The sequence below is a fragment of the Crocodylus siamensis genome, chromosome 4, assembly GCF_052110815.1.
Source record: "Crocodylus siamensis isolate JL-2025a chromosome 4, ASM5211081v1, whole genome shotgun sequence".
Classification (NCBI taxonomy): Eukaryota; Metazoa; Chordata; order Crocodylia; family Crocodylidae; genus Crocodylus; species Crocodylus siamensis.
Window position 1 is genome coordinate 213,668,458 of NC_143398.1, and position 13,125 is coordinate 213,681,582.

General features: G+C 45.0%; 1 protein-coding gene across 1 annotated transcript in view; it reads left to right on the forward strand.

Moving 5' to 3' along the window:
- The window catches only part of LY75 (lymphocyte antigen 75), a 144,091-nt gene that overhangs the window by 28,148 nt on the left and 102,818 nt on the right, over positions 1–13,125 (forward strand). Inside the window, exons 8-13 of the mRNA XM_090041720.1 lie at positions 443–600; positions 1,988–2,098; positions 3,388–3,476; positions 3,869–4,041; positions 4,185–4,381; positions 9,313–9,455. Of these exons, the coding sequence (XP_089897846.1) occupies positions 443–600; positions 1,988–2,098; positions 3,388–3,476; positions 3,869–4,041; positions 4,185–4,381; positions 9,313–9,455 (871 nt within the window). The remainder of the gene's footprint in view (positions 1–442; positions 601–1,987; positions 2,099–3,387; positions 3,477–3,868; positions 4,042–4,184; positions 4,382–9,312; positions 9,456–13,125) is intronic.

The window sequence follows — 13,125 nt, forward strand, 5'->3', positions numbered from 1 at the left end:
GTGATTGTCAGGACTGGCCCTGGACAGCCCAGAGTGTGGTTCCAGAGCCAGCCTATCCCCAGTTGATGCCAATAATCAGCTGACTGTTGGCATGAGTTTGGGCAGCCCCAGCCTAGAACACAACACATTCAGTGACATACAGACCATGGCTGGCCTTCCATTTATGGTGCCATATATTGGCTGAATGTATAGTATGCTGTAATTAGTTACATAAATGTCGTGTGCATCCGGGGGGGTGTTAGAAACAGCATGGTAAAAAGTGCACTGTGCCAGTCAAACTTTTATGATTTCATTGTCAGAATGGGATATTTGCAAATAATCTGAAAAAGTTGAAGGCATTTTGTGGCTCCTAGACTCTTTGACATGCTGGTTTTGTATTTCTTGGGCTAATATTTCTTTGCAACTATTGAAGCTGTATCTTTGTCCCCACTTTAACTTACAGAAACGAAAGAGGAAATATGGCTGGGTCTCATAAATGAAGATATGCCAGCTTTGTTTAAATGGTCTGATGGATCCAAAGTGGTTTTCACTTATTGGGATCAGAATGAACCAAACATTCCTTTTAACAGCACCCCGAACTGTGTATCATATTCGGGACAGGTAGGAATACAGTATTCTTTCAGTCGCAGTGGATGCAGTGTTCTATACAATACATGTATGGAGGCTAAAAGAGAAAATCAAGATAGCCCAATAATTTTTTTAATAGAAAAATGTAGAGAGATTGAAAGCATTTTTTTTTTTGTTTAAAAATGTGATTACTGTTTTTTTCCAAAACAGCAGACTCATGAAATTAGATGTGAAAACTGGGCACTCTGTATGTATCTTGGGCTGCAAGGATTATAAAACATTGGCTACGGTTCTTGGATTCTATGACTGCTTTGACTGTTGTTGGGTAGCCAGTTGCTATTCATATTGCTCCTCAGGTTTTGGGGTTGTTTATTTTTTCTGCTCCACCTTTTTGTAGTGATAGCTCTTACTATATCTTGTATGACAATAATCCAAGCAGGAGGTCAGGCAAAGATATGGAAAAGGGGAGTCAAGCCCCGGGGATTCTCAGTACTATGAGTAGCTCTGGTCCAGTGTTCCAAGGATGGGTAGTGAGATCCTTGGGGTGAAAAGCAGTGGAGAGATGTTGTAGCTGGTGGAGGGAGAAGAGAATTTGGTTTGAAATAAGACAGAATGGCTGAGCAGGAGGCAAAAGGGAGAAACACCACAAAGATGGCACTGAAGACTGTTGAATAACTGGAGTGAGCCTCCAGCACACTGAAGAATGCCTCCCCAAAGAAAACTGATTGAGGGAGTCATGGAATCATGGGGCAGGATTGGTGAAATGGCTGTGGGCTGTAGGACATGGCTACAGGTTCTCTCAATTCTTGGAATATCCAGACTACTTCACGCTCATCTTAACCATCATTTCTGATAGTGAAATCCAAAAGTTTGGTTTTTTCAAACAAGACTTTTTACAGATACATTTGAAATAATGACATGAGGATTGTACCTGATCTTGATGTGTTTGGGAACAGTGGGTCAAGGCACAGAGAAAAGGTCTGATGTTGGAGTAATCCACGCTGTCAAACCATCGCTAATCTAGCATTCGATAGACCTGGTGCTTTCAAGGAGGGTCACAAAAGGCCTAAACAATCTCAGAGCAAATGAGAGTCCATGAAATGTAAAGGAAACTATAGTCAGAGCTATGTCTGGAAGAGCTAGACAAAGAGCAGGTGAGGTAGAATAAGGGATACCACAGTACCCTTACATTTAGGGTACTTGAGAATGGCTTTTTGCAGGGCCAGAAGACTCCTAACTTGGAAAAGAGCAGATCAATTCTGGAATCATGCCCAACAACTTAAATTATTTTGTGCCTACATTATAATGAGGAACAATAAATAGTTTTAAAGCAAAGTCTGTACAAAGACTAAATTTTAAAATGTTTTTAAGTTTTTTTTTTTGTTTGTTTTTAAATTCCTTTGTTCCATCTTTGTAACAGTTGGGCCGGTGGAGAATCAAATCCTGTGAAGAGAAACTCAAGTACGTGTGCATGAAAAAAGGAGAGATTTTGAACGAAACAAAATCTGATAAACTTTGTCCCCTGAAAGAGGTAATTGTTCACAACTAAAATTTGTCTTTTAATCTTAGCTCTATTAAACATTTGCATAAAATGATCCCTTCACTCTTTTTAGTTCTATTTACTTAATTGAATTCTAACTTTAAAAGAATTAATAAAAATATCATAGTCCTTGTTTTACCAGGATGTGTCTTTTTTGTTCTTGTTACTAGTTTCACAATATTTTCTCTGATCAAGAGTAGTAAGTAGGCTGAAATGTAAGCTGTAGTATTCTTAGACTATAAAAAAAAAAAAAGTTTTAAAAGATGGGCTCTAATTAATTCCATTTGTTTTTTGTATTATTTTTTCATTGTATTTCACCATTTTCATGCACGTGTTTTGCAACCCACAGATTGCATTCATGGTGTGCCTGGTAAACAGTACCTAGAAATGAAATGGATTAGATTAGAAATCCATGACCCAAACCTGTTTGTTCTCTGAGTGGGGGGGAGTCCAAAATGTATATTATAGATGCTTAAAGTTTGATTTCTAAAAGGGCCATTTTAATAACTTAGGGATGGTATTATTAGACAGCTAGAGAATTTTAAAAACGTATTCTTAATGTAGCATAATGCCTGCAGGAAAAAACCATTTTCACCCTCAATCACTGTCCTTTACATGGCCCTAGGGTACTTGGACTCTGTTACTTCCGAGTCTGTCAGTATCAGTACCCCACGTTAACCAGTGCAGTTCCTGTGCTCCGTTGGTAAAGAATCATGGAGTTAAAACCACACCACATGTGTAAGGAGAAACTCCTTATCAAACCGACTAGTAACATAAATTCCTACATTTTATATTATTTTTAAAAAATCTTTTTTTTTTTTTTTAAAGCAGTGCACCCTTTTTGACACCAGCTTCTTGAGAGCTTGTGACAAAAAGCTCCCATTAACCTTAGTGATGTTAGAATTGCATCCTAATACCTACATCTGACAGTACTCTGCATAATATTGCTTATGTTATGGTGTGTGTTATTCCTGTGGCTACATCTACTTTCCTTGCTTTCCTGGTAACAACAGATATTGGGTCTGATCTAGTTTTCTTCACTCAAAATAAGGTTATTAGATGTAGGAATAAGACAGTGGTGTCCTATTCTTTGGTATATTACTTCTTCCCTGGTTTAGTGTATGAATTCTATAGCACTCCAAGCTTTTGTCCTGTTAATAGTATGTCATTGCATAGATATGAAACAATGTCAGAATTTTTTTTTTCTGCAGAACTGGAAAGTTACTAACTATAATCTGGTCTTTAAAATAGCAAATATATTTAATTCTCTAAACTTCTAGGGGTGGGAGAGACACGGAGACTACTGTTATACCATTCGTAACAGTGAAGTATCATTTGGAGCCCAGTGCAATCTTACAGTAATGAACAGGTACAGTATAGCCCTATAATAATGTTGTTATTTTATTTATTTGTATTATAGTAATGCTGGAAAACACGATGCAGGACAAAAGTCCTCTTCAGTTAGGCATTGTACAGACAAGTGATGGGGAGGGAACTGTGCCCTAAAGAGCTAATAAACTAGGTTTACATGGCCTAACAACAGTAAAACAAGTATTACCGTTTTACTTAATATCATTAATAGTCTCAGCTCACTATCTGCCTAGCTGTTAGCAACTGTTAGTGCTTTGATAGTTCAAGCTACATACAAATTAAAACCATCATAATATATCAGAAACAGGCTTATCTATGTGAGAATATCCTTAGTTTTCCACCTGATTTGATAATTAAAATATTGATGTGACATAATTGTGAATGTTACAGATTTGAGCAAGAATTTATAAACAGTTTGATTGGAAAATATAGTAGAGTTGAAGCAAAATACTTCTGGATTGGCTTACAAGATCTCAGTCATTCAGGAAGGTATACCTGGGGCGATGTAGATGGGGAAGAAAATGAAGCTGTAACGTATACAAACTGGAATTCATTGCAGCCAGGTAAGGTTTAACAATTTAGAAAAGAAAAATGATATATTAAAGTACATTTTTAATCTTGAATGAACAACTTGTTTGAGAGCCTGTGAACTTTGAAAATATAGCTGTTGGATTTCAAAATGTTCTCTTTTTGTCTCAAATCATAGCATTTTCAGGAGGATGTGTGGCAATGTCAAATGGGAAATCCCTTGGAAAGTGGGAAACCAAGGACTGTAAAACATTTAAAGCTTTTTCTATTTGCAAAAAAAATATTGGGCCACCCAAACAGCCGAAAGTACTGCCTAAGCCAACTGATCAGTGTCCTCCTGGATGGCAAAATGGATCAGGCCTTGCCTGCTATAAGGTAATACATTATCCCTTGTAGATGGCTTAATTGCCATCCCTCTTGCCACTCTCTCTTACTGTGTGTGTGTGAAAGAAAGATTAGATTAGTAACCTGTTTTTTGGCATTAAATTGTGATGAACAAAGTACTGCACTCAGAGCCAATCAGAATTTTTGCTGACTTGAATGATCCTCCTTTGGTTGCTTTTAGATACTACATGCTAGAGCAGCAGCTGCACCATCCTTTAAAGGGAGCAACTTGTACATCTCTGCCCCTGCTATCCTGGTACTCATCAGGGGACCAATCTAAATTGCAGCGGAAGTGCACTGTGCAGCAGCTCCTTTAATCTTACTCTTTTAGCCACACGACCCCTTTCTGCTGATTTGGCCAAGGGGCCCTGCCATTTACTGTTGATCTGACCATAAGGCAAAAACCACAGTTTTTAAATATGTTGCAGTTTGTCTCCCATCACTGATTGGCCAAGGGACCCTGGTGGCCCTGCCACTGATCAGCCAGGAGGCAAAAACCATGGCATATTTTTAAACCATGTTTTCTGTCTCCTAGCCTATCAGCAGGAAGTGGCAGGACTGCCAGGGCCCCTCAGAGTGAGGGAGGCAGGGTGTGAAAAGAACATAATTAAAGCCACCGTGCAGCACACTTTCACTGCAATTTAGGTAGGTCCTACTCATCATATCTCATGGAGTGGAAAGTGTATGTACCATGTGTGGCAGGACAACCTAGCGGTGCCGTGACCTCCCCTAGTGCCCTTGCCTACCGTGCCAACCTGGGTCCTGAACGCACCCTCTATCTCGCCTGCCACGTCTTTGATCTTAGTATTGTCAGTGGAGGCTGCCTTCCTACCCTTCTTGGCACGGGGCTGATCTTACTATACTGGGATTTTCTCCAAGTCCCGGTGCTGGTCCTCTCCCGGGGCCAACTCAATAGACTTGCCCCCCTCCTGGGGCGCCTCTCTGGCTGACTGTGCCCCTTCTTGCCCAGCTCGGACTTCTCAATGGGCTTACGCCCCACTCAGGGCTTCGTAACTTCCAGGCAGCGCCCTGCTCGGGCCTGCCTCCCCTATGTTCCGCGGCCGCTCATGTATTGGCCTATTCCGCGCTCCCTGCGGTCTCTATGCCCGCACTCGGGCCTGTAATCGCGCTCCGTGCCCGCACTCGGGCCTGTAATCGCGCTCCGTGCCCGCACTCGGGCCTGTAATCGCGCTCCGTGCCCGCACTCGGGCCTGTAATCGCGCTCCGTGCCCGCACTCGGGCCTGTAATCGCGCTCCTCGAGCTCCGCTGCCCCGCCCTGGGGCCCTTACACAAGCTTCTTGCGCTCGTCGCCCGCACTGGGGCCCTTACACAAGCTTCTTGCGCTCGTCGCCCGCACTGGGGCCTTCTATGCCCCCACTGGGGCCCTTGCTCGTGCTCCTTGTGCTCCCCACCAGCACTTGGGCCTATCTATGCCCGACTCGGGCCTATGCTCGTGCTTCTCACGCGCCCGCCCACAATGGGGCCTTCTGTGCCGGACTCGGGCTTCCCAGGGTTGGAGCTCAGGCAGCCTTAGCCTTACCTAGCCCCCAGACCCGCCTCTTCGGGCCTATGCCCCACTGGGGCTCTTCCCAATTGGTATTTCCAATTGGGGCCTGTCCCGGTAATGCCCACACTGGGCTGGGGTCCGGACCCCCCCCACTGCTTAGACCCACCTTCCTGGGCCCACGCCCTACTGGGCTTCCACCTCTACTGGACCCTCCCAAAGTCACCCCAATGGGCTGGGGTCAGAACAACCCCACTACACAGCACCCTCCGTGGTGCCAGGAACTCCCCCACATTACTGGGGAGCTCCTGCTGAGGCCTCCTCCACCCCTACAGCCTCGCCCGGTCCTCTGGTGTAATAATCACAACTCAACAAAACTATAAGCCAGCCGGCTATAACGCCTCATAAGCCCCCGAGCTTATAATACCAACTCCACTCTATGCTCACTCTCTCTCGCTCTCTCTCTCTCTCTCTCTCTCTCTCTCTCTCCCTCCTCTGTCAGGGTTCTCTCTACCACTGCAGCCAGTCAGAGTGGTCAGGCTGCAACCATTGACTCAGGCTGCTCAGCTCTCCCGCAAAGCTCCTGCAGCTGCCAGAGGGGAAGAACTGCCTCTAGCCTCAGCCTTCCCTTCCTTATGAAGGCCAAGCCTCGCCACCTCGCCCCCTGGCAGTCAGCTGATCTAATCAGCTCCCATAACAACTGGCACCTGCTGCCTTAATAAATGGCAGCTAAGCCATTTTCTATCTTCAGTAGCAGGCAATAACCCTGCTACACCATGGCATGACTGCCAAGCTTTATACTGAGGCACGAAATGCATTTTTCTTGGGGTGCACCAATAGAAATTTTTTTGGCTGATATTGATGGCCAGTATTTAACAAGCCATATTGGCCAATATTGATCTGATTGCTGATATGTGGCCCAGCAGCATGGAGAGTAGCATCCTGCTGGTAAGTGTGGGCTGAGGGGAGGGGAGGGGAGGGATGGAGTATAGAGGGCCAGACCGAGGCCTCCATGGTGAAGGAGGGAGTGGGGCTAGCGCTGGGGCAGAAGCAGGTGCTGCCCAGGAGGAGTGGGGCACGGGATGGAGCTGCAGCTTGTCTGTGGGGCAGCTCCCACCACTGCACACACTCATGAGAGGCATGTGCCCCCAAGATCTGTGCACAGGGTGAGGGTGGGCTGCTGCTGTGGGCTGGGGGTGGCACCAGGCTCTTTCTGGTGATGGGACTGAGCCAGGGCTACGCTTGGAGGGGGGGAGTGGTAGTGATAGTGCTGGGCATGGGGTCTATGGGGAATTTGGTGGCTGTAGCCTCCCTCCTACTGCTGCTCCCACCTGCCCTGAGCACAGCCCTGGCCCAGCTGCCCGCAGCAGCAGCCTGCCCTTTCCCTGTGCACAATTCTAGGAGCCACATGCCCCCCATGTCCTCCCAGGAGCTGCCCCCATCCCTGTGCCCCCTGAACAAGCCACAGCTCCTTCCCATGTCTCACCCTGCCCAGCTAAGCAGCACCTACCCCAACCCCACTCCCTCTCTCACTGCAGGGGCCTTGGTCTGCTCCTTCCCCACAACAGACTTACCGGCTGGTTGCTGCTCTCCACATTGCTGGTCTGTGCTCCTGGCTTCCTGTGTGCTGCATGCATGCACAAGACGTTTATCAGCAGCATTATTGGCCACATCAGGCAAAAAAAGCTGATTGCTGACTAATGTCAATTTTCCTTTTATTGGTGCCGATTTTTTCCCCACCTAAGATTTTCTTTATATTCTCTCAGGGGAGACTTGATTTCTGTCCCCACTTCTCCCCCCCAGTCTGAATGGGAGGGGAATAAGGCGTTAAACCTACTAAAGAATATAGGTATATTTTTGAAAATGTATTTGCTATTGGAAGATAGCTAGAAAAAGGCTGACTTACAGAGTCAAAGTGTTTGCTAGAATGCCTTTGTTGACCTTGGAAAGAAGATATTAATACTTTTTCTTTTTTTGTATTTAAAAAATTCCTGAAAAACAACTTGGAATCAAATTAAGTAAGGAGTAGAATGGTTAATTAAATTAGAGCTGCTCTTTCTGAATTCAGTGTTTAGCATGAATTTCCTACTTGAGACAGAAAAAAATTAGAGGGTAACATACTTTAATGCTCACATAGGCTGAGCTTTTATGCATTAACCAGCTTGTGAGTACTAATGGAGACCTGCTAGATTGACCAGAGTTGGGGCAGAATGGTCTGGTCTGAAGAGGGTAATGCAGGGGTGGGCAACATATAGCCTGTGGGGCAGATCTGAGCCTGCTGACTGATTGGATGCAACCCGCAGGCACCTGCCAAGTAAATGAATCTGGCCCATGGGTTCGCAGCAGCTCTGGCTCCAGCATTCACATGGTGCCAAGCAGCCAGGGTTACTTTGCGCGTGTGTGTATGTGTGTACACACTCTCTCTCAGCTGAGGCTGCCACAAGTATGGAAGCAGAAGCAAAAAACCTACTTGCAGCTGTAGCATGTCCCCAGGCATGTGGAACTCCAACTCTGAAGCTGCCAGCCATGTTTGGTCATCTGTGAGTGCAGTCAGCAGCTCAGCAGCTGCTAGATCCATATTTGGAGGGCAAGGTGCCCACCAGCACAAATAGTTGCCCACACCTGTGGTTCAGTTGGAGAGACCTGGCTGAAGTATGGCCCTGGCCAGCAGAGCCTGCCTGGAGTGTGGATGGTGATCCTGGCTGGCAACAGGAGAAGGAGAGAAATGGCCTGTCTGAAGGGGTTAGCTGAAATGGAGCAGCAGGGGCTAGATGAGGGGTAACTAGCCATTGGGAGAATGAGGTCCAGCTGAGGGAGGTCAGGGAGGTAGGGTTTTACTTGAGGAGTATCTGGAAGGCAGGAACTAGCTGGAGTAGGGGAGAGGAGGGGAAGCTGGCTTGAATAGGCCAAGGCTGGTCTATCACTAACTACACAAGTCAAGTGGGCAGCACTGTAGTAAGCTTCTACCTATGATTATAAGGAGGCAGCAGCAGAGGGTGCTAGAGACCTGCATCTGCTTTCAGCACCTCTGGGCTTGATTTTGGAGCAGATGTTTTGATTTTCAGCAAAATCTAAAGGGTTCTTCACATTGATATCTAGAACATTCCTGGAATTTTTGAAGTTGACTGGATACAGTTGTCAGATGTTATTGTAGTACATGTAAACAGATGGAGAAATGCCATCAAATTGAATGGAAAGCCTAACTTCCCTTGACTGTCAAATGTGAGCCAAAATCCAGAGTTCAACTATTCCTGCAATTAAAACTGAAAAAATACATGAAGTACAAAAGGAAGGTCTCCCTTTAAGAGAAGTAGTTAATCTCACACAGATAACACCCATCTTGAATAACAGTGATTTAAAAATGCTGCAGTTTTGTCATGCAAGTGAATTTAATAGTAATTTGGTTTCTTTGTAAAGTTCTTTCATAGAGAGCGAGTGCTGAGAACCAGGACATGGGAAGAGGCAGAGAGATTCTGTGAAGCACTAGGAGGGCATCTCCCTAGTTTTAGTCACTATGAAGAAATGAAGGAACTCCATTCTCTGCTAAGAGACATAATCAGGTAACTATCTGGAAATCCCATTATCTGATTTCCATTGCACATTAGTGTAAATCTAGAGTGCTGCTGGTGAGTTTACATAGGCTTTGACCCCATATGTTTAAATCTAAAATGCAATGCGTCTTGGCTCAGATCTTTCCTACATCCAAGTAGTAAAAGTACAGGGATTTTGGTTTACAACTCAGTAAACGTGATCCTATTCCACTATATCAGAGTGTTAAGATGTCTAGATTTATGTTTCTCCCCTTTTTTACCTGGAAAGATCCTTAAGTAACTAGACTTGGGTTATGTGAAGATGTTCAGTTTTTCCCGGGAGTTTTGCTTTTCTCCTAGGAGAAAACACAAGTGTATAGATGTTCATGTGCTTTTTCTTTCAGAGCAAAAACATCTGCTCTGAGAGAAAAGTAAATCTGAAATGGCTGAAGTGAAATGACTCTCAGGAGATCTGGACACCTGTACAGGCACACCTGAGAGAAGCTGCAGAGCAGTCCTCTGGAATGGCAGCAAGCTTTGCTCCCTGCCTTGCTTCCCCGCTCTTGGGTCCAGGAAGACTGTGTCAATCCCAGCCAAGCAAGGAGCAGAACACACCCTCTGAATGCCTAGTGTCAAAGCACTTAGGGGGTATGTTCTGCCCCTGGATTTTTCAACCAGAGCCAACCCCATCTGCTGTGGACCCAAAGAGCTTGGTTTCACTCAGGTCAGAGTGAAATTGAGTGACCTGCTCGCCCCAACCTGGACCCAGCTGATCCCAGCCCCCCTGCCCAGACTGCAGCACTTTGTGCTGAGAAGGACAGCTTGCTGCCTTTCCGCAGCTGGGCTGGACACAGCATGGGCAGTTTGGGGCTAGAGGACTCTGGGCATGGAGCAGACATTTCCCTTCCCCTTTTCCCCCCTCCAGACTGCAGTACTTGAAACTCTGGGACCCCCTAGCAGGCCAGTTTCAGGACTGTTGGCTGTTTGCTGCTTACCTCGAATGTGTGTACAGGGCTCTCCAGGTAAGTTCTACTGGGAGAAAAAACCTGAGAGAATTCTCCCAGATCATTTGAATGTGTGTACACAGCCTTAGGCAATATACAGGTGTTAGTTTCTACTGGGAGAGTTACCCCTTTTTCCAATAGAAAGTAGGAGCATGCAAGAATTAATTCAGTTTCTTCTGGAGGAAAGATGCTCTCTCCAGGGGAGAGATCTTCCAGGTTGGCACCTAAGAGAGAAATTGAACACTTGTTTGTTGCTTGATGGTTCCTCCATGTTCTGGTAAGTTCCCATTCTGGAGAATGCACAAAGGGATTTGTCCTGCTTCTAATATCCTTCCATTCCAGTCTACATAAGGGGAATAGAGTAGCTGGGAAGGATTCCCTATTCCTTCCCCAGACCAAGGTGTCCCCAGTCTAGAGAAGCACAGGGAGCCAGACTTTGTTGCTACCCATGGGAATGGGAGAACTGGAGCAGCCACTGCTCCCTACGCCCCCCCCCCCCCCAGGCTCTCCTCCTGGGTTGGAGAAGACATGAGGAGCAGGGAGAGAAGGGATAGTTTCAGGCAGACCACCTGTACTACACACACTGCCAGAAACATTTCTGAGAAATTTCTGCCACTAGATATGATCAGCTATTTGTACCTTTAGCCTCCTCTGCATGCTTGTTGACAATTCAGAACAGCCATTTAGATGTTTACCTCTGGTTAAGCTTAGTTATTAATTGGTTACATCTGGGAAGCACACAATATCCTTAGGCATTCTCACCTCCTCAGATGGAGAACAATATGCAAAATGACAGCTTGATGTTGAGATTGTGGGTAAAGGAGGAGGTTCATGAAAGTTTGTGCTCTAGGTGTATCTTATTTAGTTAACCTATAAGGTGTATATCTACCCTGCCTTCAGAAGAAGGAGGACCTGCCCAATAGGTTAATAGTCGGGGTACTTGCTGTGGACATCAGAGACGAGGGTTTTAGGACCCAATTAGCTCGAGCACTTCACAGGAATATGCTCTAAATATTGGGCACTAAGCTAGACAGGTTGGAGGGTATAGTTTCATAGATAGTAGGGTCAGGAGGGACCTGAGCAGATCATTGAGTCTGACTCCCTGCCATGGCAGGAAAGAGTACTGGGGTCAAACAACCCCAGCAAGGTGTTCATCTAGCCTCCTTAAAGACCCCCAGGGTAGGAGCCAGCACCACTTCTCTTGAAAGTTGGTTCCAGATCCTAGCCGCCCTAACTGTGAAGTACCGCCTCCTGATATCTAGCCTAAATCTACCCTCTGCCAGCTTGTGACCGTTATTCCTAGTCACTCCTGGTAGTGCTCGGGGGAACAAGGACTCCCCCAATGCCTGCTGGTCCCCTCTGACTAGTTTGTAACAGGCCACTAGATCCCCCCTCAGCCTTCTCTTGTAGAGGCTAAATAGGTTCAGGTCCTTTAGCTTCTCCTCGTAGGGCCTGCCCTGCTGCCCCCTGATTATGCGAGTGGTCCTCTTCTAGACCCTCTCCATCGTCCATCCCTTCTGATGAATCTGGCCCTCTGGCAGAAAGGAATACAAGAACCATGAGCCAGAATGAAAACAAGCCAGAGAAAATCTGCCTTTATAGTCAGAGATGGACATTCCCTTAGCAGTGGGAGAAATCTTTATGTATTTTTCATTAAATAGTCATTGAATAAAATGCATAAACACTGGGGCAGAGCTGAAGCATACATTTGTTGTGTTAGTGGTGGCAAAACCTTACTAGGAGGAACAGGATCTGCACCTGTGTGTGTGACTGACAAATGATTAACTCTTAATAGCTTCTTATTTGGTAGATAACATCTTTACTAATCAAAGTCCATTCAGGAATGAAACTGAAACAAAGCAGTGGCACAATTAGCTTGAGAAAAGTGGGTATGGCCTCTGTTGACTTCAGTCTTATGTCAGTCTGGTTCTATTTAACAAGCTGCCAACCCTTTTCCAAATCTATGAAGAGCTGATGTCATGTTTTGGACTGTCCTTGATCACTTTTGGAATTCATTCTAGACATATCCCTAAGGTGTATATCAATAGGTAGTCAAGAAAGAGACAACACAGCATTTTGAAAAACATTCAGTGAAGTAGAAAATGCTTTATAACATTCACAATAAATGGCTTTTGAGATTTAATCAATCTCACACAACGAGGCAATCAGTCTCAGCAGCCATTTATTTTTAATTGCAAAGAAGTAGTGATTTCCCTTAAACCAATTTTGCAAAATTCTACTTTCCTACTTAAATAGGATAAGTGATTTCTAATTTTAAATAAAGCAGTAACATTTTTCAATCATTGTCATATTTGTTATGATAGTGGTAGCAAAAAGGGGTTTTTTTTGTTTGTGTTTATTTTTTTTTTAAATAAAATCCTGGCTGTGTTGTAATCAATGGCAAAACTCTCACTGATTTCAAAAGGAGTAGATTCAACGTCTGTTAATTTCACCATTTGTGTTTCTTTAAATGTTTCATGACTGTGTCAAAAGGCTACCTTAATTAGTCTTATCCAAAATATTTGCATGTTAGCAGTGTGTAGCAAGTAGACATCCAACATTTAATTGGCAGTCAAGTTCAGGAGTTTGCCCAAATGCTTCACTGAACACCTCACAGATTGCTGAGTCAATTAGGAGAGCTGTGTCATGGCAATGAATCTGCTGGACATGACATGAGTGTCAGAGGAACACAGTTT